The sequence below is a fragment of the Rhinolophus sinicus genome, linkage group LG07, assembly GCF_036562045.2.
Source record: "Rhinolophus sinicus isolate RSC01 linkage group LG07, ASM3656204v1, whole genome shotgun sequence".
Taxonomy (NCBI): domain Eukaryota; kingdom Metazoa; phylum Chordata; class Mammalia; order Chiroptera; family Rhinolophidae; genus Rhinolophus; species Rhinolophus sinicus.
The window spans coordinates 30,405,001-30,425,867 of record NC_133757.1 but is presented as its reverse complement, the minus strand read 5'-3'; the positions used below and the strand labels follow the sequence as shown (position 1 = coordinate 30,425,867).

The 20,867-nt window shown below is 41.2% G+C and overlaps 1 protein-coding gene and 1 long non-coding RNA gene across 2 annotated transcripts in view; one reads left to right on the top strand and one right to left on the bottom strand.

Moving 5' to 3' along the window:
* Window positions 1–4,380: 4,380 nt before the first annotated feature.
* Window positions 4,381–13,821, bottom strand: ANKRD1 (ankyrin repeat domain 1). Its single transcript, XM_019739148.2, has 9 exons — window positions 13,375–13,821; window positions 12,530–12,709; window positions 11,493–11,630; window positions 11,282–11,389; window positions 10,138–10,236; window positions 8,473–8,571; window positions 8,142–8,240; window positions 7,905–8,003; window positions 4,381–5,261 (listed from the first exon to the last, which is right to left on the bottom strand). Exons 1-9 carry the CDS (start codon window positions 13,399–13,401, stop codon window positions 5,151–5,153), a joined length of 960 nt encoding a protein of 319 aa, XP_019594707.1. The 5' UTR covers window positions 13,402–13,821; the 3' UTR covers window positions 4,381–5,150.
* A 1,964-nt stretch (window positions 13,822–15,785) lies between these two features.
* LOC141572798 (uncharacterized) overlaps window positions 15,786–20,867 on the top strand; it is a 12,868-nt gene continuing 7,786 nt past the window's right edge. The window contains exons 1-2 of the long non-coding RNA XR_012498293.1: window positions 15,786–16,132; window positions 16,932–17,022. This is a non-coding gene — a long non-coding RNA (uncharacterized LOC141572798). The remainder of the gene's footprint in view (window positions 16,133–16,931; window positions 17,023–20,867) is intronic.

Here is a 20,867-nt window from a genome sequence, read left to right as displayed (position 1 = left end):
TTTTTGTTTTCTTGTGTCTAGGTTGGGATTTAGACTTGGTATTTTGAAAGAATAAATATGAGAATAGCTAGGAAATTTTGTAGAAAAACAATGGGAGGGACTTGTACTTCTCAGTATTACAGAGTACTACTCTAGTAGTTATTAATAAAACTATAATTGATGCAGAAATTCTTAAAGATAAATGAAAGAGTTGGAAGTCCAGAACCACTCCACTTATAAGAAGAAATGATGGATTGTTCAGTATGTGATACTGAAACGACTGGTTACTTATATGGGAGAGGCAATAACAGCATACCAGTTAAGTGCAAAGACTGAAGCACACGACTTGTGTTAAAATCCCAACTTGCTAGTACTTAACCCCCGTGATCTTGGTCAAATTACGTAACCACTTTGTGCCTCACTTTCTTCATCTATTCTCTCTACCTGTGGTATTATTGCTAGAGTTAAGTAGATTAATATTTGTAGAAAGCTCAGAGCAGGACCTGTCAGAGAATGTACCTAGTAAGTATCAGCTATCATTCTCTCATTTAGGGAAAAACAGACAAAGTCTAATTCCTATCTCATACTCAGTACACACAGTAAATTCAGGTGGATTAAAGAAACACTTCCCCCCACTTCTTCTGCCTCTCCCTGCCCCACTCCGTTCTGCTCCCCCTGCAGAAGTAGTTGGTGGTAGTCAGTCGCACCGCTCACAGCAGCCCATGGCAGCTCACGCCAACCTCCAGCTGCTCATGGCAGCCCAGCTCCGGGGAGAGCTGTTCTTCACAATCTTAGCTGTAGAGGGCGCAGCTCACTGGCCCATGTGGGAATCGAACTGGCAACCTCAGCGTTAGGAGCACTGCGCTCCAACCACCTGAGCCACCGGGCCAGCCCGAAACACTTTTAAAAACATGTAAAAATGTAAATACTTTTTTTAGTAAGCTTGGATTAGAAAAGATCTAAATGTCATCTAAGCCAGAAAACAAAAAACTTAATTGCTTTGTCTCTATAAAAGTATTCTGTTAGAAAAGTACAACTAGGAAAGTACATTTACAATGTGTATTCCAGAGAGGGATAGCATCCTGAAGCTTTTAAATTATTTTTAAAAAACATACCCACCATGACAAAGGCCATTAGCGTTCACCTGGAACCTTTTTACCAGACTGATGGAGTCATCCCTCAGCTGCTTCAGATGTTGGGAACTAATGGTTTCTCTTCGTCCTTCAGAGGATTGTCCTGGCCTGTTGGAAGTCACCTGCTGGAAGCCAGAGATGCCTGGGACGTTTTACTCCTACCCTTTGAGGTCGGCCCACAGCCAGTGCCTGATGCCAGGCATTTGAGCCCAGCCTTCTGGCCCAGGTGGTGCAATTTATGCTCCAAGCTTCCCTGGGACTAGGCTGAGAAGAGACTTCTCTGGAAACCACACCTTCACTTCTTTTCTTCTCCTGCCCTGTCCTGTTTCTCTCATTTGTTCTCAACAAGTACAAGAATCCTCATTTCAAGTGCTGCTTCCAAGGAAACTGACTTAATAGAAAATGGGGCAAAGAAGGTTGACCCAGAAAGGCTCAGTAAACATGAAGATACTGAACTTTTTAGTAATTGGGGGAAAGTTACAAAAATATATCTATCTTTTGCTGATCAGGTTGAAAAGATAAAAGATTTATAAAATGAGTATTTTCATGATTGTGGGGAAAGGCAGTAACATGGAAGGGGTGTAATTTGATACAATCTTATAGATAACTTCTGTAAATGTATTTCTTTAGAAATAACTGGTTAGGTTTAAAGGGTGCATGGATATTTGTTGTAACAATGTCTAAAATAACAGGAAAATGGAAACAACCCAAATGCCAAATAATAGGATTAGTTAAATGATCCATTGTACATCAAAACATAAGAATACCATTTATAAAGATGTACAGAATAAGTCGTTCAGTTGAAAACAAAGTTATAAAACTAAATATGTAATGTGCACAGAAACAACCAGAGAGTGCTATGAAATTAGGATTATTAGAGATGTTTGCTTTTTTCATTATCCATTTCTATAATTGGCTTAATAACTTCATGAGTACTTATTATTTAAGGGGAGACGACTTTTTTCATTTGGGGGGATAAAGGCAATATGATAGATGTTATGACATGGAGAAAAAGTACAACAGGAACACACTTGGGAATAACAAAGTCTAAGTAAGGGTCAAAGATGACTTCCAGTTAACCTGAAGGGGAGGGAGGAGGAAAAGTTTATGCATTGGGTTGGGGTGGGGTGGGAAGAAGACCCTTCAGGGAGCTGGCACAGTATGTAAAAACAAAAACAGGTGCCTGGGTTTTTTAAGGAACTGAAAATTCATTAGAATTGAAATTTAGAGGGTAGTTAGGAAAGTGATAACAGTAGAGTTAACAGACAGAGTTTAGGATTTTCAAAAACATTAGGAGTTTTCATCCTGAGGGAAATGAGAAGCCATTGGAGGCTTTTAAAGGGGAGAGTGACTTGACCGGTTTTGCATTTTAGAAAAATAACTCTGGCTGCAACTTGAAGAACAGACTGGAGGGAAGTAAGTCAGAGGGCAGGAGCCCAGAGAGGTCCATTTGAATAATCCAGGGAAATGCGTGGTGATCTGAACTAGGTCGTGGCCTTGGGGTGAGAGGAAGTGGGCAGATTAGAGGGCAGTGCGCTTGATACAAAAATCATGTGGTTGGTTGAGAGGGGTGAGGCGAAGAATATCGAGAACAACTTCCAGGAGTCTATTGGCTAATGGGATGTTCTCTTCTGTTCTAAGAAAAGAACACAAGACAGATTGTGGGCAAAGAGCTGGCTCAAGTTGGGAGACCAGGACCTTAAAGAACTTGTGTGTGACAGAAACTTGGAAGTTTTGCCTGAAGTGTTTATGTTTTCCTTTAGCGGAGGTAACTGAGTTGGCCTTATTCTGTGGGAAGTACTCCATGTTGACTGTCCTGCCCTTTACCTCTGTACTAGTGCACATCTTTATATATGGAGACACAAACGTGCTTTAACCCCTTCCTGTCTTCTCTCTTGTCACCTCCCAGCTCTTATGGGGAGGGGGACTTGAGGAAGACATCCTAAAGAGAGAACTTGGTCACATAATACCACACCCAAATTATGCCACGGGAGACGTCATTGTTAGCAAGAGAAAGGTTGCCTGTGTTGTAGGTGCTTTCCTTGGAAGAAATGGCAGGACCCTGAGCTTTAAGGATGTGAGAGGTTAGAGCCAGGACCCTAGAAGGAGGGCAGAGGGGTGGTAAAGGGGAGTGTGGTGGGGATAGAGAACAGAGAAGGAAGCTCCCAATGTCCCTGGGCCTCGGACTGTGGATTGTTAGGAGACTAGAAAGAAAAGGTTCAAAAATATTTTATACCATCCTCACAACTCCCAGTGTGCCCATGGCCTGCTATCTGGGAGACCTGGGTGTGGACGGTGCGTATATGCCCTCTCAGTGTTAGAGGCAATGCTAAGAGGCTATGTGTATGATCCTGTCTGGAGTGAGTTTTGGGGGAGGTGTACCAGTGCTAGTGTTTCACATTGGCCTTCAGACAGTTCCTAAAGTGCCAAGTTTTTCCCATAACCTTGCCCTTTCCTATGTTCTCTCTACTTCCTGGGATGTTTTGTGCTGGAACAACTCCAGGTTACCCTTGAGATTCCGCTGAAAAGCCACCACCTCAAAGAAGTCTTTGTAGAAATCCCCTCCCGCGTCAAATGATGTGTCTCCACGTCTGAGACTTTCACAGCACTCTGTATTTTTTGCTTCATTGTACTTATCACATATATTTGCTATATATTAATATTTATTTCTGTGATTATTTCTTTAGTATTCACCTGTTCCGGGAAGGCAGGGAAGGGACAATCTGGTTTTCTCATCACAGGTCTTAGCACCTGGACCAGCACCTGGCAACAGAATCCCTGGAGGTCAGAAATCATTGCTCAGGTGTGTTTTCTTGGGTGAGGGCTTTGACACTGTCAGCCACTGTCCACAGGAATTGTTCAACTTCATTAGTGGAGCCTGGATGGAACGTCTCAGGGAGCATTTGTTGAACTTGCAGTAATAATTCTGTCCACCAGGGGTCTCTTCCTTCATCATGGGGCCAAAAGAACTTGCACTCCTTTCTACCGTTAGGATTTTCGCAGCCTTGCTGCTCTGTGTGTGATTGTGGCCTGCCACTACCTCTGCATTACCTGGGGCCTCGTCAGACATGGAGAAGCTCAGGTCCTGCCTCAGACGGGCAGAACCAGAATCTGCATTTTAACAAGATGCTCAGGTGATCTGTATACATAATAGATACTGAGAACACAACATTCCTAATCTGAAAAACTTAGAATACTTAGAAAAAAACCCCATCTAAATGGCCTTTTTCACACAGTTCTTTCCCACTATACTTAAAGTACTTAGAAAGAGGTTTAGAATCTGTTGCTTTTATTATGAATATAAAATATATGTATGACATACTATACATTTACACATTTACAATTTGCAGTTGCTTTCATCTTTTTTGAGCAAATTCCGTTCAGCACGGCCCAATTCCCCACTCCCTCCATGGCGCTCCGCGTACTCTCGGGACGTTCCCTTCACCTTGGTGCAGTGTGTGACTTGGTAAGAAATACCAGGCCCAGACAAAAAAACGGCTGGCTGTCCTGTCCTTCTCACAGGATCTCTTTCATTCTACTGTTTCCTTTTCGTTATTACATGCCTTCCATTGCCTCAGACTTCAGGAATCAAAAGAGGGGCTGCAATAATCACCTTTGCTTTCTAAAAACACCCTTGAAATGGCCCACATGAGTGAGGTAACACATACGTAGGTACTGAGAACACTGCTCACGAACATGGTTTAAGGGCTATCTACAGGAAGGCTCTGAAGAGTTATATATGAATCAAGCTTTGCTCGCCAGATGGATGACCATAAAGGATCTGAGTATCAGCGGTACCGCAGTACACTTAAAAATAAATAAATAAATACAACAGGAATAAATACAAATAAATAGAGTGAGTTTCACTAAGGGAAATTTGAATACCTATATCCTCGTGCTTTCTCAAAACTTCATGAGGTGCCGCTTGACAACAGGTTGATAAAAAGAGGTTGGGTTTTACCCCTAGTTGCTCTTCGGGGCTGTGCCTTCCAAATGCCGGCGAAGCACAGCTGATGGAAGAGGCTGTCGTCGTTTCTCTTAGAATGCAGCTATGCGAGAGGTTTTGTAGGAGTTCTCTTTGAGGCCGTCAAATATTGCTTTGGTTCCATTCTGCCAGTGTAACACCAGATCCATCGGCGTCTTCCCAGCCTAATCAAAACATGAGGCAATTTGACTTCCAGATGGGAGGCATCTGTAAGTTCACGTTCTCTGTGTGTGTTTAATGAGGTAATGGGTAGGTGTGTGGCACTGAAGTCTTTTATGCTTTTCTCTATGAGTAATTTGCTGTTTATAGTCAAACCAGTCCTTCACTGGTTCCCACAGGAATGCTTTTGTCATTTCAGATTAGCAGTGTTCTCCCTCCACCCCCCCCCCCATGGGTCTATTTCAGGTATTGATAAAAATTCCTGGTCCCTAGACACAAAATGGCAAGAGCACCCCAAGTCATTTTGAGGTTCAAAAAATGCCTCCATAATCTCCAGTATTCTGCAGAATGGGCACAGGGTGGTACTGTGTTTTCCCGAAAATAAGACTGGGTCTTATATTAATTTTTGCTCCAAAATTGGGGTTTATGTTCAGGGGATGTCATCCTGAAAAATCGTGCTAGGGCTTATTTTCTGGTTAGGTCTTATTTTTCTGGAAAACACGATAGTTTTGACCTTGTAGTCAAAAACCAGTTCCTGTCAATTTGGAAAATGATGCCTTGATTGATAAAAACTGATGGTAATCAAGCTGCTTCAAAGCCTTGGCTTAAGTATTCAGGTATTTCTCAGTACTATTCCTCCTCCAGGGGGTAGGTTTTTCACAACTGCTCGGAAGTTGCATTCAGCTCTCCCATAAATTTATTTTTCTTGGAGGTGATATCAATGATATGTGATTACATTTTTGAGACCTCCATTTTCTTCTCTTATGAACATGTCTCAAGATATTTACAAAAATTAAAACCATGCCACCTCTCAATTCTTGTCTTTAAATATGGGAAGTCCTGAGTTTTTTCATCTCTATTCAGAGATCTCTCTTTAACCCAGATATTGCAAACTGGCAGCTTTGAGGCGAAAATCAGTGTAGAGACCTGTTTTGTTTTGGCCCAAACAGAGCTTAGATTTTTTTTTTTAAGTTGGAATTAATTGGCAACAGTTTGAAATTAGAGATTTCCCAACTGAATTTGTGATCTCTGAAAAAAATGTGAAGAGTTGGCAGTATGACACTCATGGCTCCTTAGAGCAACAATGGACTGGATGGGGTTAGCACCTCTGCCTTTCCAAATTATGTGCACAGACTTCCACAGCCACCCATGTAAGTCATTTATATGATCTGCCTGCCCTGTGCGTATTGCGTTAGTAGTCCTGTGACCTTCACTTTGGAATTTCCCGCCTCTAGCATCTTCCTTGAGAAACACTTAGCAGCAGACATGAAGAAAGAGTTTTGGACAACGATACTGTGTGTGTTGTTTCCAGTGCCCTTCAAGGGGGTGGCCAATAGCTTACTGGTCTTTTGGGGGAACAGTGATCCATTGGGTCAATGACATTAATAGTTCCAGAATCCTTATGCCTGAGTCAAACATATTCAGAGCCTTGAGCCCTATGTGTGTATTTTTGGCTATTCTTCCACAGATTCCTTGCCCTCCTTCCTGTTGAAATCTAGCTCCTGATTTTCTGGCTACTTACACATTCTCCCCAAATCAGTATGCTATTTATTTCTGCTGATACTTGTCTCACTGCCTGCGAAAAAAAATCATATTTTCTGCAGCTTTGGAGATGTCATTGAATCTACTCTTTTTCTGATATTTTATTGAAATTATTAGATAAAACCAATCCCAATATCAAGGATAAAGGAACCCTACTCTTAACACTTTAATACCCTAAGCAATCTCTATTCCTTGCATTTATTCTTTGTTCCTGTTAACAAGCCAGTTTTTTTTAATGATGAAATATTCCTCTCAGTCTCAGAGTAACACAATAAGAAGAAATTATTCACATTCTATGATCACTGGGGTTTTCTTTTCCTTTTTTTTTTTTTTTTTTTTTTTTTAAAGTGATTCTCCAAAAGCTTTCAAATTATTTCTTCAGTAATTTACACCCATTCCTCTGGGTGATATATTTAAAGCTTGTATTAGATGATGTTTGCCTGGGAATTGGGACCATGAGAAGTTGGTTATGTTTCCTGCTTACAGATGAAGCTAAATTAATACGTACTTGTAGAAGGGACTTGTATAAGCATTTTCAGAGCCTAAATATAGGAAGTTATTTTGAGGGATGTGCAGATAAACCAAAGTGGAGAATAGATGGAAATTATCTCAAAAATATAGGCAGAAGCACAGCTCCCACTGGAAGGAAGTGGTAGCATGTCATGCTGTTGTAAGGAGGGAAGGACTTCTCAGTTGACTCAGATTACATATGGATTCACTTGAGTTCATTGGCTCTTGGCTGCATGGACCACTTCAGGAATGGGGGATGTCTGTATTCCTGACAGCCCAGGCCTTGCTCAGCCAAGGCAGATGGCACTTGTGTTTGCAAAGGTGAGCAGTTTGACCACCTTTTATTTTCAAGACCAAATTTTAAAAGCCTAGACACTGTCCTAGACACTGAAGCCATAGCAGTCACTGTGGCTTCCCCCATCTCTGACCAGGTGACCTGAGTAAGGTAAGCAGTGTCACGACGGAATGGACAGGGTCGGGCGTTTAAGACCCCTGTCTTTAAATACTACCGTTGTGGGACTATTTCCAGGTCTGTGAGATAACGTTTTTGTAGATTAGGAAGGCTGCAAGTGGGGCCCCTTCTTTGGAGCACTTACACAGTTCTTGACATTGAGATCGGCGCCGTACATGATCAGGAGTCTGACCATCTTGTAACGATTCAGTCTCACAGCATCATGCAGGGGGGTATCTCCTTCCTAGAGAAGCAGAGTGAACAGGCTAAAGCTGGGCCTGAAGACAGGAAGTGGGTCCCGAGAGGGTACCCGACTTGGGGAGTGATTCCAAATAAATGAGGAGTGAAGCTTTAGGAGGCCCAAGTCGACGCAACTACTCACTCTGTCCTTGGCGTTGAGGTCCGCCTCGCAGGCGATGAGATGCTCTGCGCACTCGTAGTGACCGGTCCTCACTGCCACATGCAGCGCTGTGCTGAGTAACTGGGAAATTGAAGAACGCTGCTGATGTACTGGGTGTGAGGACGGGGGCTGTTCCACCCCAAGGCATGGAGGGCAGGGGGCCGGGGGCAGTGGCCATTCCGGTACCTCACACAGCATGGTGAGGTGGGTTTGGGAGTCCGGCAAAGAAGAAGCAGAAGGGGCGGGGAGGGGAAAGAAGAGGAAGAGAGGGATGAGAGGATGGGGGCAGGGGACAAGGAAAGAGGAGAAATACCTTATCCCGGGCACTGATTTTTGCTCCTTTATTCAGCAACAATTTTAAGACATCCAGGTTTCCTCCACGGCTCGCCCAGTGGATGGCTGTGGATTCAAGCTATACCCGGAAGGTAAAAGGACGTAATTAATGTAAAGAAGACTCTGCTCAGACGAACTCATACTTGCTTTCTAAGGCCCAGGAACACCAGGTTTGCTAGCGCATCTGTAATAGCAATGTCTGTCCTTGTCTAGATTGCTGATTCCAGCTCGTTGCCAAATGTTTTAGCTGAACTATATGTACGTGAATGTGAGTATGTACCCTCATTTGTGTGCACCATTAGGAAATTCTTTTTTTTTTTTTTTTAGATTTACAAAAAAATGGAGGAAATTCTTAATCAGTCTAATAACTATGTTTTTTAAAAAAGAATAAGAACTGTAATTTACCAAGAATTCTTTTGTGCCAACATGGTGCTACCATGCCTAGAATTATGGTGTGATCTTCCCAGCAACAATGTGAGTTAGGGGTGACTGTGCTCATTTTGCAGATGAGAAAAACAAGGCTCCAAAATACTCAAGTTTCTTGCCCAAGGACACAGCTAGTAAGTAAGTGGCAGAATAGATATTCAAACCCGCAGCTGCCTGGCACTTGAACCACTTTTGCCAAATATGTATACTGAAAAGTTCTAGAGAAACGTATTTAAAAATCCTGGCAGAATAAAAGTGGTCCCTTCCAAAAGGTTTTAATCGAGCTGATACCTCTTCCTGTGTCCTTGTTTTTTCCTCTTGCTGGTTCTCTGCTGTCGTTTGTGCCAGCACAGTCTCTTACCTCGACTGCCATCACTTGTGGTCACTGCACACTGCACTTACTCAGAAGATTCCCTCTTCAGTGATCTGTTTCGGATATCCCTGGCCTTCCAAATCCCACACTCATGAATTTTAGTGTCTTTCCATGCAAATTTTTATTTTTTTGTTTCTTTAGATTGTTTTTCTGTGTGTTTGTCTTTTGGGTTCAATTTCGGCCAAATCCTTTGGACTCTTGATATCCTTTTTCACTTTGCTATTAAGTCAAATTGAGCTGCATTTATATAAATAAAGCATTTTCCCAGCTCAATTTCAGTTCGTAAAATACACTGTACACTGGTCTTTGTAGAAATCACTGTGGTTGAATTATTGAGATCTGAATAGCAGCTGCTTTCATAGATGCAGTTCATTTAGTATGCAGTCTAGCCCCAAATCTCATTGAGGGCCCTCGGCATCTATCATATAAGGTGAGCAGCTAGAGAATTCTGATTCATTGCTGGCAGCCAGGGGCCAAAGAGCAGAAGGCCGTGTATAATAGAAAGACAGGGATGTTGAAAGGCAAGTGTCGACTGTATTACTTCTCAGTAATGCTACTGACTTGATAATGACCCAACTCTCTGATGAGGATATTGAATTCTGTTCAACAGTGTTCACTTCCTTCTTTTCCCTGGAATACTCCTCTCCTTTTCAGTATGTATAGAAAATACTTTCCACATGACCTTGTCCCATCTCCCAAGTTTCCTTTGTACAGAGAAATAAGCTTTTGCCTAGTTCTCTCAGATCAATTTTCAATCCACTCAGCCCAGTGTTTCATTGTAGGTTTTCTCAAGCTTCATGTAGTCTACTCATTTTGGCTTATTTCCAAGCAAAAAAATATATTTACCATATCACGGCATTCAATCTGGGCTCCAGCTTCCATTAACTTCTCCACAATTGCCAAATGCCCTTCCAGGCATGCTCTATGAAGAGCTGTCCGTTTATACTGTCAGAATAGAGATTAAAAGAAGAGAGAGAGAGAAAGAGAAAAAAAGGCATATAAAAATGTGCATAAATCCTTTCTAGGAGGTATGAATCTGGAGGCGCTGATGACCTAATTGATAGAAACTTGAGTGCTTCTTTATGAATTAGAAATGTCAAATTCACTAAAATTGCAGAACTAGAACAATTATCCTGCAACTGAGATTTGAGCTTCCTGCAATGAACATTTCTAAGTTTTGAACTTGAAGGTTCAAAACTACCTACATGCTGGCTTTCCCTTTCTTTTATTTAGTGCAGTGTTCATTGTTTGTGTAGCGTTTGCCATGCAGATCAGACAGTTTTCTTCCACCTGGGACTGTTGTTATGTTGAATATCAAAAAGTATTGAATTCATTTTTAAGAAAATGGGAGGCTCATTTTTAGTTCAACTTTGGATATAATTCCCCATTTCAGTTCACAGGGGGAAACAATACAAAAAAGATTAGTGATTTCTGGTAAATTGGCTTCATATGAATGGATGAATAGATTTTTAAAGCTGGAACAACTTTAGGTGTTATTGCACACCAGTGCCCTCTATTTACAGATAAGGAAACTGAGGTGTAGAACATGAAAATTAGCTGCTAAAGATAAAGTAGCAAAGTAGTGAAAGAGCCTGGGCTTGAACTCCACTCTCCAGATTCCCTGTCTAGAACTGATATTTGGGGTCCAATCAGAGATGATGCTAATAATATATTTCTGCAAAGGTGACTTATTGGCCTTTCCTTATTAAAAGTCTGTCCCAAGGAGGTAAGAAGTTAAAGACAAACTGAAAAATCAGCCAAAAATATATGAGAGTGCAAAAACTAATTCAATCCATAGCACTAATCCAGCATTTTTTTTTTTTCCTTCGTGCATGGTACTCTCCTCTTCTGTTGCTGCCATATGTAGCAACAGCTGGGGAAACTGTTTCAGGTGGACTGATTTTTGGCACCATATTAGCAAGGCTGCAGTAAAGCATAAGAAACACAAAATTAATGAGCTGGATGTTTCAGTGCTTTGTATAAGCCTTACCTCATCACAGACATCTGGATTGTTCTTGTCTGACAAGAATTTTTCTATTACTGGCAGTTTATTCTCCAGGGCAGCCTTCAGAAACCGAGGCACATCCACAGGTTCTGTCTAAAGCCGAAAATAGTGAGAGTTACCATGAGCATTCCAACATCCAATCAAACTCTCCACAGATATTTATTCCCCTGTAGCATACTACCCCTGAAGCGCTTACAATGATTTCGGGTTCAGGTTCCTTCACAACTGGAACTTTACTTTTCCTGTATTTTTTCTTCTTCTTCAGCTGAATGATAGTTTCAAGGTCTTCTAAATTTTCAAGCTTTGATCTTTGTTCTAGTTTTTTCTTCTTGAGCTGCAAAAGAAATCCATATTTCAAAATATGGTGAGTTCTACTGACAAGCAGTCTGGTTGTGTCTAAACAAAATCTGCTAGGTCTCAGATACGTATGGGAACAGTTTCAGCAAAAAAATTTTTAAAAGTAAATCTTTGATTCTGATTCAGTGATTTCTCATTCAGGTATTTGGGGGTCTAATTGTTTCAGCTAATTCCTTTCATCTTCACTTCTCTTGCATGTAGCCTGAGCTTTTGACTAGCGAGGAGGATTTAGTCCCTCTGTGATGATTCTGTAATTACTGCCATAAACCCCAGATTTCCGTTGAATATTTTTTATCATACTCAAGATTTTTTTTTTAACCCAAAAGAATCCTGTAATAAATGTTAAGCTTTGAAATATCAGTGCCAGTCTCTTTCAGGTGGTCCATAATCAGGGCCCATGAAACAGACTGTCCTGAGACTACAACTAACTAATGCATATTTTGTCTGTGGTTAGTAAGTAATGAAAATTCACCCAGTAGCACAGATATTGTCAACACAAATAGCAGATACAGTCAAACAACGATCCATGGACCACAAACCACATTACTGAGAAGGAGAGATCTCCCTTGCTTGGAATTAGCCAGACGGCATGTGACATGAGAAATACACTAGACACATTTCTCTTTCCAAATCTTTCAAGTAGAACATGGTCATTGAATATTCAATCATTGATTCAGAATCCAGAGGTCATAATCTTGCTTAGGAATTATTTCCCATAACCTGTCCCATAGAAGTTACCTCTTTATGGGTTCAAATTTGGTAAAGAAACATCTTGGGAACGGTAGCATTTTGTTTCTTTCCTCCTTCCTGCTTGGCACCTCCATCCCCTACTCCATCCCCAACCTCTGACTAGTGAATTCCACAGAAGGTTCTTACCTCTGCCTCTCGTTGTTTCTCAATTCTCCACTGTTGCTCCGCAAGGATCATGGAGTGGGCTGGAAGTGTTTTCAGGTCCTCTTGCTTCTCCAAAGTAACAGCAGCCTCATACTCTCCATCTGTGAAATCCTTAGGAAGGAACTCCCCGGTGTCTCCACTGCCATTCTTCTTCCCTGTGACCTATGAGGGAAGAAGATGGCGGGATCAGAAGTAGCAGGGCCTGCCCTGGGTTAATTCTCCATAGAGGATGCTGCAGGAGACTCCTGGTCCTTTCTCCCTGGTGACAGCTGCCTCCGTGCAGTGCACCACCAGACCTCAGGCTGTGGCGCACTGCTGTGCTCTGCCAGGATTGCCTTCAGGTGTTTGTCGTGCTATGTAGTTAAGTCAAGGTTTAGGTTAGATTGATATGTTTAAATCTACTTTAAATCTGCTTGATCGCATTTCTCCTAGAAAAATCACAACCCCCCTCCCCTCTGATTATTTAAAATTCTGCCATTTTAGGTACTTTTGATGGCTTTTGGCCTTGAGTTGTAAAGTCTTCAGACATATGTTCTGGCCATAGATCTTCTTCCCTAAGGCATTTCAGTAACTACATGTGATTCTATACTTCACTAATAAAACCAAAGGAGAAGATAATAAAAAGGAAATAGGTAGAAAATTCATTACTGCCAGCTCCATTTTCCCAGTGTCACTTATTTCATCACATAAACCAACCATTTTCCATACATGGCATGTTCAGAGTACCTGTGCCTTATGCCTGAAAGAAAAGGACATTTCAGTTTTCAAATAAAAACTAAGACTGAACCAGCAACTTTCACTGCGTAGAAATAATGTGTCTTACGTACCAGCTCCTCTACTTTCAGCATCATCATGTTGGCCCGAAGTTCGTCTGTATGTTTCCTCCTGTGGAATGACTCCCTTGAGTTGGCCCTGCTGAGCTCCAGACCGGTCAGCTTATATAGCTAGGACTGGGTGAGATAATCTTCCAACCTGGGAACCCAAGTAACACCCCCGCCCCCACCAGTGGCCAACTCAGAGGCAGGTGAATTTTCATTCCAGACTCAGTGTCTGGGAAGCAGAAGAGGGAGGGGATGACAAGTAACCTCACTGAATATGTGAATCAAGATGAAATGTGAGAGGGCCATTCCTTTGGCAGTGACCACAGCGCTCAGCAATGCAAGTCATCCTATTTATCGGGAAGCCAGGGGACAGCTGCCTGTTGATATTGCACCACAATGCTGCTCCCTTTCCTTCTTTGTCAGCTTTCATATGACTGAGCCTATCAAGAAAATGTAAATACCCTGCATATCACACTCCCAATAATATCTTTCTGATAACCGGACTTATCAACACTTCACTTGGGGGAAGTGTTGCTTCAGGACATCCTATTCCTGTGGGTAAACATGCTGAGAGCAAAGGATTCGAGTCCACATGGCCCTTGTCTATATCTGTTTGGAATTCTCTGGAGTGATGTCTGGGGCTAAAAAGGCCCCATGACATGCCATCTCACCATCATTATAAGAAATTGAAAGCACTCAGTAATGCACTTTTGTTTGATGGTGTCATGGGCCATAATTAGCATATGACATGTTTCCTGTCTTCTAAAACAGCATACTTACTAGAGCAATTTTAGCAATTTTTATTCAAAAAAGATCCAAATGGTCTGGAGATAGATTATGTGAGACCAGTTTTTAGCAATGGTATGACCTTTGAGAACCAAAGTTCTCAGATGCTATGGGAGTTTGTCAAAAATTCAGATCCCTGGACCCCACGTCAGGGCATTCTGAGTTGATTTATGGTGAGTCCTAGGAATCTGTATTTTTCAAAGCACTCAGATAATTCTGATGCATCAGATTTGAGATACATTGCCAGAGAAGGAAGAGCTTTGCTTTGGAAGGGGGGAAAAAGACCTCTGTTTCTGGTTTCCCATCTCTGAGGTGTTAAATTATGTAAAAATATTTAGGTGTCTTTGTAGTTCAAGGAGAAACTGGGGTCATTATATCTTCAAAGCTATTTAAAATCTGATTTTTTCTTTTTTCCTAGTAAAAGAAAGGAGGAAAGAGTGAGAGAAAGGGCGTGTTAATGAGCGGAGTGTTAATTAGGATGTTGTGTTGACCTTTCTGTGTCTGTCACTCCCTCAACGGACATGGCTGCCATTCTCTTCTCACCCCCTTAAACTGATCAGCCCATGGATAGTTTTTCTGGAACTTGCAAACTGAAACATTGACTCCCAAAACTAAACACTGGCAAAGAGGGACCCTCCCAGTAACTCTTGTATCCATTCTGGTCTCCTAACATTCTATGCTAAAAGGGGTTTTACTTAAAGGACGTTTCCTGGTATTTTCTTTGAAGTGGAGATAGTTATTACCATGTTCATTGATCTCTTTAAGTAAAAAGTGGCCATTTAAGCTTTTCCTACTATTTCTTATGCCTTTTGTTCCAGGCCAGACCTAAACTGAGGGGAGTGTTAGGAGATATCTTTGGGGAAGAGTCATGGGTTAAGGGTCTAGAATATGGAATCCCAGAGCTGTTAGTGCCCTCAAAGTTCGAGCAAGACCAATGCTTTCATTTTACAGAGAGGATACTGAGGCACAGAAACGTTAAGTAACTTGGCTGTAGATACACAGCTAGTTGGTGGATGCTAGGTTTAAGAGTTTGGATTCCATCCAATAGAAGCGGAGCCCAGAGCAGATTTTCTAGTGCAGTTCATATCTAGACCCACTCAGGGCCCTACCACAACTGGTTCAAAGGCTCTTCAGTGTGCAAATCACCTCAAAATTGCAAGTTGAAAGTGGGTAGGATAGCTCAGCATGCCCATTCCTTCCTCTAGTCCCTTAATTGCCCCTGACTTGTTCTGTACAGGAGGCTCCAGGAAGTCTTGAAGAAAACTTTGCAGAGGACACTTGAGGAAGGGTTGATGGAAGGAGTGAACTGTGCAGATCCAACATCTTCAGGGACAGCAGAATCACTGCTGGGCCTCTCCACTTCCCCTTTTGCCATCCAGTTTGTCATTAGAAAACATGAGAGGATGTGCTTTTCAGAAAAAGATACTAGATCCATTTAGCTCCCTAACAACACATAAGACAAAATTGTATTTCCAAATCATTCTTCTTCATCATAATTGAGAACTGAACTACTCAACTAAAGATGAGTTCTCTGCCACTTGTTTTTAACATGTTTTCTGCCCATAAAAATTCCTGTAGTGAGGTAAATTCTGAAATTTGTATATTTGGCTTTATCATAGCCTCAAATTAGGCATAACCTTTTCTTATCAAGAGGCATTAAGGCAACAAAGCTCCAAGTTGGTTCTACAATTATTTAGCAACCCAGTGTCAACCATCTGTGACCAGAATGAGTAGGGGAATGGTGTCTGAGCTTTGTCAGAGTTTCCTCATGAGCCTCTCCCCCTCTTCCTGCAGGATTTATGCATTTCAGTGCATCCAAAATTATAACCTTATTTACAACTGGAGAAACTTAAGCAGAGGAGCAGGATTAAAGCATTCATTGCTATCACCCAGGATTTGAAAGATGTGCCCAAATGCTACCTGTGTTCACGTGCCATGGCTCAGCCCATACGACAATTTCACCTGTCCAAATGTTAAGGTACTTCTACTCAGACATTTTATTTTTCTTCTAATATTTTCTTAACTATATAAGTAAGGTACAAATTTTTTATTACAAATTAAAATAACAGAATGTTGCTTAATTGCAATCTCACTGAGTGTTGATTTGGCACTTGATTTTTTTCACACAATAATATGTCTTAAAGATCATCTAGTAGCACAAACAAATCTGTCTCCTTATTTTAAACAACTTAATGGATTTATTTCCATATGTGGCTATACTCTTGCCAATTTAACGACTCTCCTATCTATGGACATATAAGCTGTTTTTTTAAAACGGCCACTTTTATTTGCTATTATCAAAGGCATTTTGTAGCACATAAAATTTTATTGTTATTAACACTCCTTGTCCTTAGAACACCCACCTTTATACTAAAGGAAGGACTCCAAGGCCTGGAGCCAGATTCTGACTTGGAAGACACCTTGTTCCGTGGTTGCACTCAAAATTGCTCATTTTGCCGTCGCTCTTAATAGCCTCCCAGGCCCAGCTGCTACTCACCTTCCTTGGCTCAGAGAAATAGCTGACTTTGCCTGACTAGGAATCCAAGTATCCTTATAGCCAAGCCATGGCTCAGTTACACACTCGAAAATGCCAAAGGGAGGTCATAAAAGTGAAACAAACAAGGTTCAAGGTTGTTTCCTCTCCCCCACCAACCAGGAATGGAATCATCTGCCTTTATTTGAAAAGCCAGAAGTACTGAGACATTTTGAGCAGGATTGTGGCATGTGCCTTCATCTCTTCAAGCACAGAGTCAAGATTAATGTCTTATTCTTCCCAGGGCTCTGGACAGAAGATGCATGCACATGGCTGTAAGCAACACAGTACAAACTTCCTTTCCTTGCGGATATCGGTGGCCTCCAACGTTAGAGGTAGGCTAAAACTATAGGACTTGCCCCCAGACCTTCCAGTACATGCCTTGTTACATTAAATAATGTGTCTCAACTCAAATTCTGCCACACATATGAACCTGTGTCATCCAATAGGCACACACAGCCACACGGGCTATCCTGTAAACTCAGTAAAGACACCCCCTGTTCATTTAGGCCCTCGGACAGTGTCTGGCATAAAAGGTTCACTTCAAGATAAAGGAAACCACATTCTAGCACCAGATTTCAGCTAATTTTCTAGCCTTCAAATGACAGGATGTTCCGTCTATGGCCCAACCTGAGATCTGACAGGGTCCCAGCATTGCTGTATAGGCCTAGGACTCCAAAGGGCATGGAACAGTGCCTGACACATAGCGGGACCAAATATTTAGTGACACCTAGCAAATCTAATATTCTTTTCTAGCCAATCACCTATCTCAAATCCTCCCCCAATGACAATTTGTAACATTTCTAATGCTAATTAATATACAATCCTCTATTATTAGAGGTAAAGTTGTGGAGCACATGCACCTCATTAGCATATTTCAAATGCTAACTAACCACAAGTATAATCTCCCAGGTAGGGCACCTCAGATGTGAACTAACCTGTCCCAGGGCAGTGGTTCTGAAGCCTGGGTGCATCTTAGCATCAGCTGTGAAGCTTTTAAAAGGTACTGATGCCCACGCCTCAACCCAAGTAGATGAAATCTGAATCTTTGTTCTGAGAGCCAGGTATTGGCATTTAAAAACATTCTCCAGTTGATTCACCACTTGGTGGTGAGAATACCACCGATTTAAATGGATATGTATGTAAATATGCATACATTTATTCTTGAAGTTGTAATAGACAGTCAAGCCATCCTTAGCCCAGTCTCAGAATTTTGATTGTTAAAGGCTTTCCCTTTACTAAGACTGTGGGAAACACACACACACGTACAATTTACTCATTCGATATTTATTTGGCTCTACCAGGTGTCAGGAATTTTTTGAGAGTTGAGATATACCAGTGCTCACAAGAGACAAAGTCCCCTGCTCTTGTGGAGTTTTCACAGTTCTACTGAGGTATTTAAGGAAAACTGCACGCAATATAACACACTTCTACCACTAAAGCCAAGGAGGGACAGGGAAGGCAGTATATGCATGAAGTTGTAAAGAATGAAGGGCATGAGATAAGATATTAGAGAATCTGGCCTTTAATCTTGGCTCTGCCCTGTGGCTAGTTGAACAAGTCCCCTTGCCTCTTAGAATCTCAAATCCTCAAGTTAGCAAAGGACAGCTTAGAACAACATGATTTCTGGGGCCCTGAAGTGTCATCAAGGCCCCAAAACCACTGAATCAAAAGGTAGAAATAAACATGAATGACTGAAGCAGCACATGCGGACAGCAGAGTTGATTCTCCAAAGCCTCTGAAATAGGAAATGGTCCATCAAGCTTTCGTCAGCTCAGTGTGTTTCAGCCATTTTTAAGGCCCTCACTTGATAAATATGAAACTCACACACCTTCTGTTAACATGAATAGAAATGTCAAGATCCACTTGGGGCCTAAACCAAATCAAAGCAATGGTAGTTTTGAATATGCTTTTCCAAACTTCCCAGACCTTAGAGAATTTGATAAGCCTTCTTCTCTCCTCCTTGCCCTCTGAGAATCTCTGCCCAAATTCTTGCCTTTGCTGGAATCTGTTTAGAAAAGGTAGTGATTAAAGGTCAGGAAGGACGGTCAGTGAACTTATATTAAAATTCTTCTTTCCCCAAACAATGGGTTCTTTGTCAGGCCCCTGCATTAATTCTTAATAGTCTTAAGAAGGCAGAGCCTTTAACAGTCAATTTTCTGAGACTGTCATAAGGTTGCGTGGACTTTCTAGTACAACTTCAAGAAGAATGGGTGTGTGGGAGAATCAGCTAATGTAAATGCATAATGATTCTCCTGCCCCTAAACTTTCTGAAAAGCTGAACTTACTTCATGAGATGGAATTTCACTGAATGGACAGGAGGATGATGGAAAATTTGCATCGAAGTTGTTTTTTTAAAAAGAAGTCTGATTGTCATAGTAACGCTTTGAAAAGATTTTGATGCAACTTTGGAATTACTTCACATCCAATTACATAGGACATCCGCTTGCAGTGAGAGATAAGTGCTTCTAAGACTGCAAACATAGAAAGAAAATCCATTTACCCTTTTTAGCCAATTTATTAAAGCAGGGGAAAATTATTTTTAAAATGCAATTTCTGACTTCAAGTAAGTATTGGGAAAAAATTTTCTTGGTGTAGTTTGGAGTTTCCCAATAAAAGAGAAAATACTGCAAGACATAAGTGTAGGATCTTTGGGAAGCAGAGAAATTTAGGGCCAGTTAAAAACAGCGTGGTCATTGAGTCCATTCCTTGGTCATCACGAAGGGCCAGGTTCAGGCAGGCAGAACCCTCTTACTTTAAAGACTAAAACCTCCCTTTGTAAACATCCCGACACTTAAAATCTCACTGCCACGTAGTTTCTGTGGTTTATGGAAAGTGTGGCAGTTCAGTCTGTTTATCTCATTCTAGCTTCAGGAAAGACCATCACCATCAAAAACATTTATCGAGCACTTTTTACAATGAGTCTTGCTAGATCAAGGGAGACAAAGCTAAAAGATGAAGTTCCTGCCATTGAAATTTTACAGAAACGACACTCCCTTTCACCAGCTCAAAACCATTCTTATAACTAGGTATTGTTAAGCTCTTCAGAACATCAAATTTTGGAACCCAGAAAGGTTTCAACAGTGTCTAGCCCATCCCCTAATTAAACACATTGGAACAAGTGACACCTGAAGAAGTTAAATGGCGCGTCCTAAATCACATGCAGAGTCAGGGTACAAATCTAGGTCTCCCTAGTTCCAGGCCAGATTAAAAGTATCTCAGTATTTTTCTCCATAAACATATGATAGCTGATATCTACTACTCCATTCCCTTCAAAGTAAATGCCTATACATATATTATTAATATTTCATGTTTTCTGTCTCCCTTCTCCTATATAGAGGTTCATAGCTCCACCACTTTAAAAAATAGGTATAGGCTCCCATTCCTTGGAAAAATAGCTGATTCCAGGTCTGGGATGGAGAAGGTAAAAGCTAAGTGTAGGCTAGCCCCTGTCGGAAAGTAAGCAGGTACTCCTGGACTAATGGGGACTTGCCCAAAGGAGCAGCGGGAAGGGGCTCCAGCTATCCAAATGTGGGATATGTTGAATGTGGAAAAGAATAATGATGATAACTTATGAATGAAACAAATAATCTTTTGAGTCCATATTGATAAATAAATAAATAATGTAAACAAGTAAATAAAGGGAAAAGGAAAAGCTCTTCTTTACAGAAGAGTGCCAGCTAATATAGAGAAAAGGATAATTTAGAAAGTTCACTTTTTTACAACCCCCAATGAAATAATTGATTCAAGAAAAGATCATCAATGAACTCTCAAACTATTTTATGAAATGTCATTGGGAGTCAGGATATTCTCATCGTGCTGAAGGCTCACACAGCGATGACATATTGAATACTAAGGGGCAAAACGCACCTTTACAAGGGAGAGACCCAGCAGGCATCCCCTTCACAAGTCACCAAACTTATTATCAAGAGAAGTCCTAGGGCCCAGGTATCAGTATTTTTTTTAAACTTTCCAGCTAATTCTAATTTCCATCCAGAACTGAGAATACCATCCTAGGGTTTAGATTTACACGAATATGTATAAGTATATAACCATACATATATATTAATATTTCCTTGAAGTTGTAGTAAACAAGTCATCCTTATCATGGTCTCAGAATTTTGATTGTTAAAGGCTCTGCCTTATTAAGACTATGGGGAAAAAATACATACATCATATA

What these genes read in the sequence shown, in the direction of transcription:
- ANKRD1 (XM_019739148.2), bottom strand. Translation starts at nt 13,401, where the DNA reads ATGATGATGCTGAAAGTAGAGGAGCTG. An exon ending in AGAAACAACGAGAGGCAGAG is followed by an intron (nt 11,631 to 12,529) that starts GTAAGAACCTTC and finishes TTTCTTTTGCAG; the next exon opens with CTCAAGAAGAAAAAACTAGA. An exon ending in AACCTGAACCCGAAATCATT is followed by an intron (nt 11,390 to 11,492) that starts GTAAGCGCTTCA and finishes TTTCGGCTTTAG; the next exon opens with ACAGAACCTGTGGATGTGCC.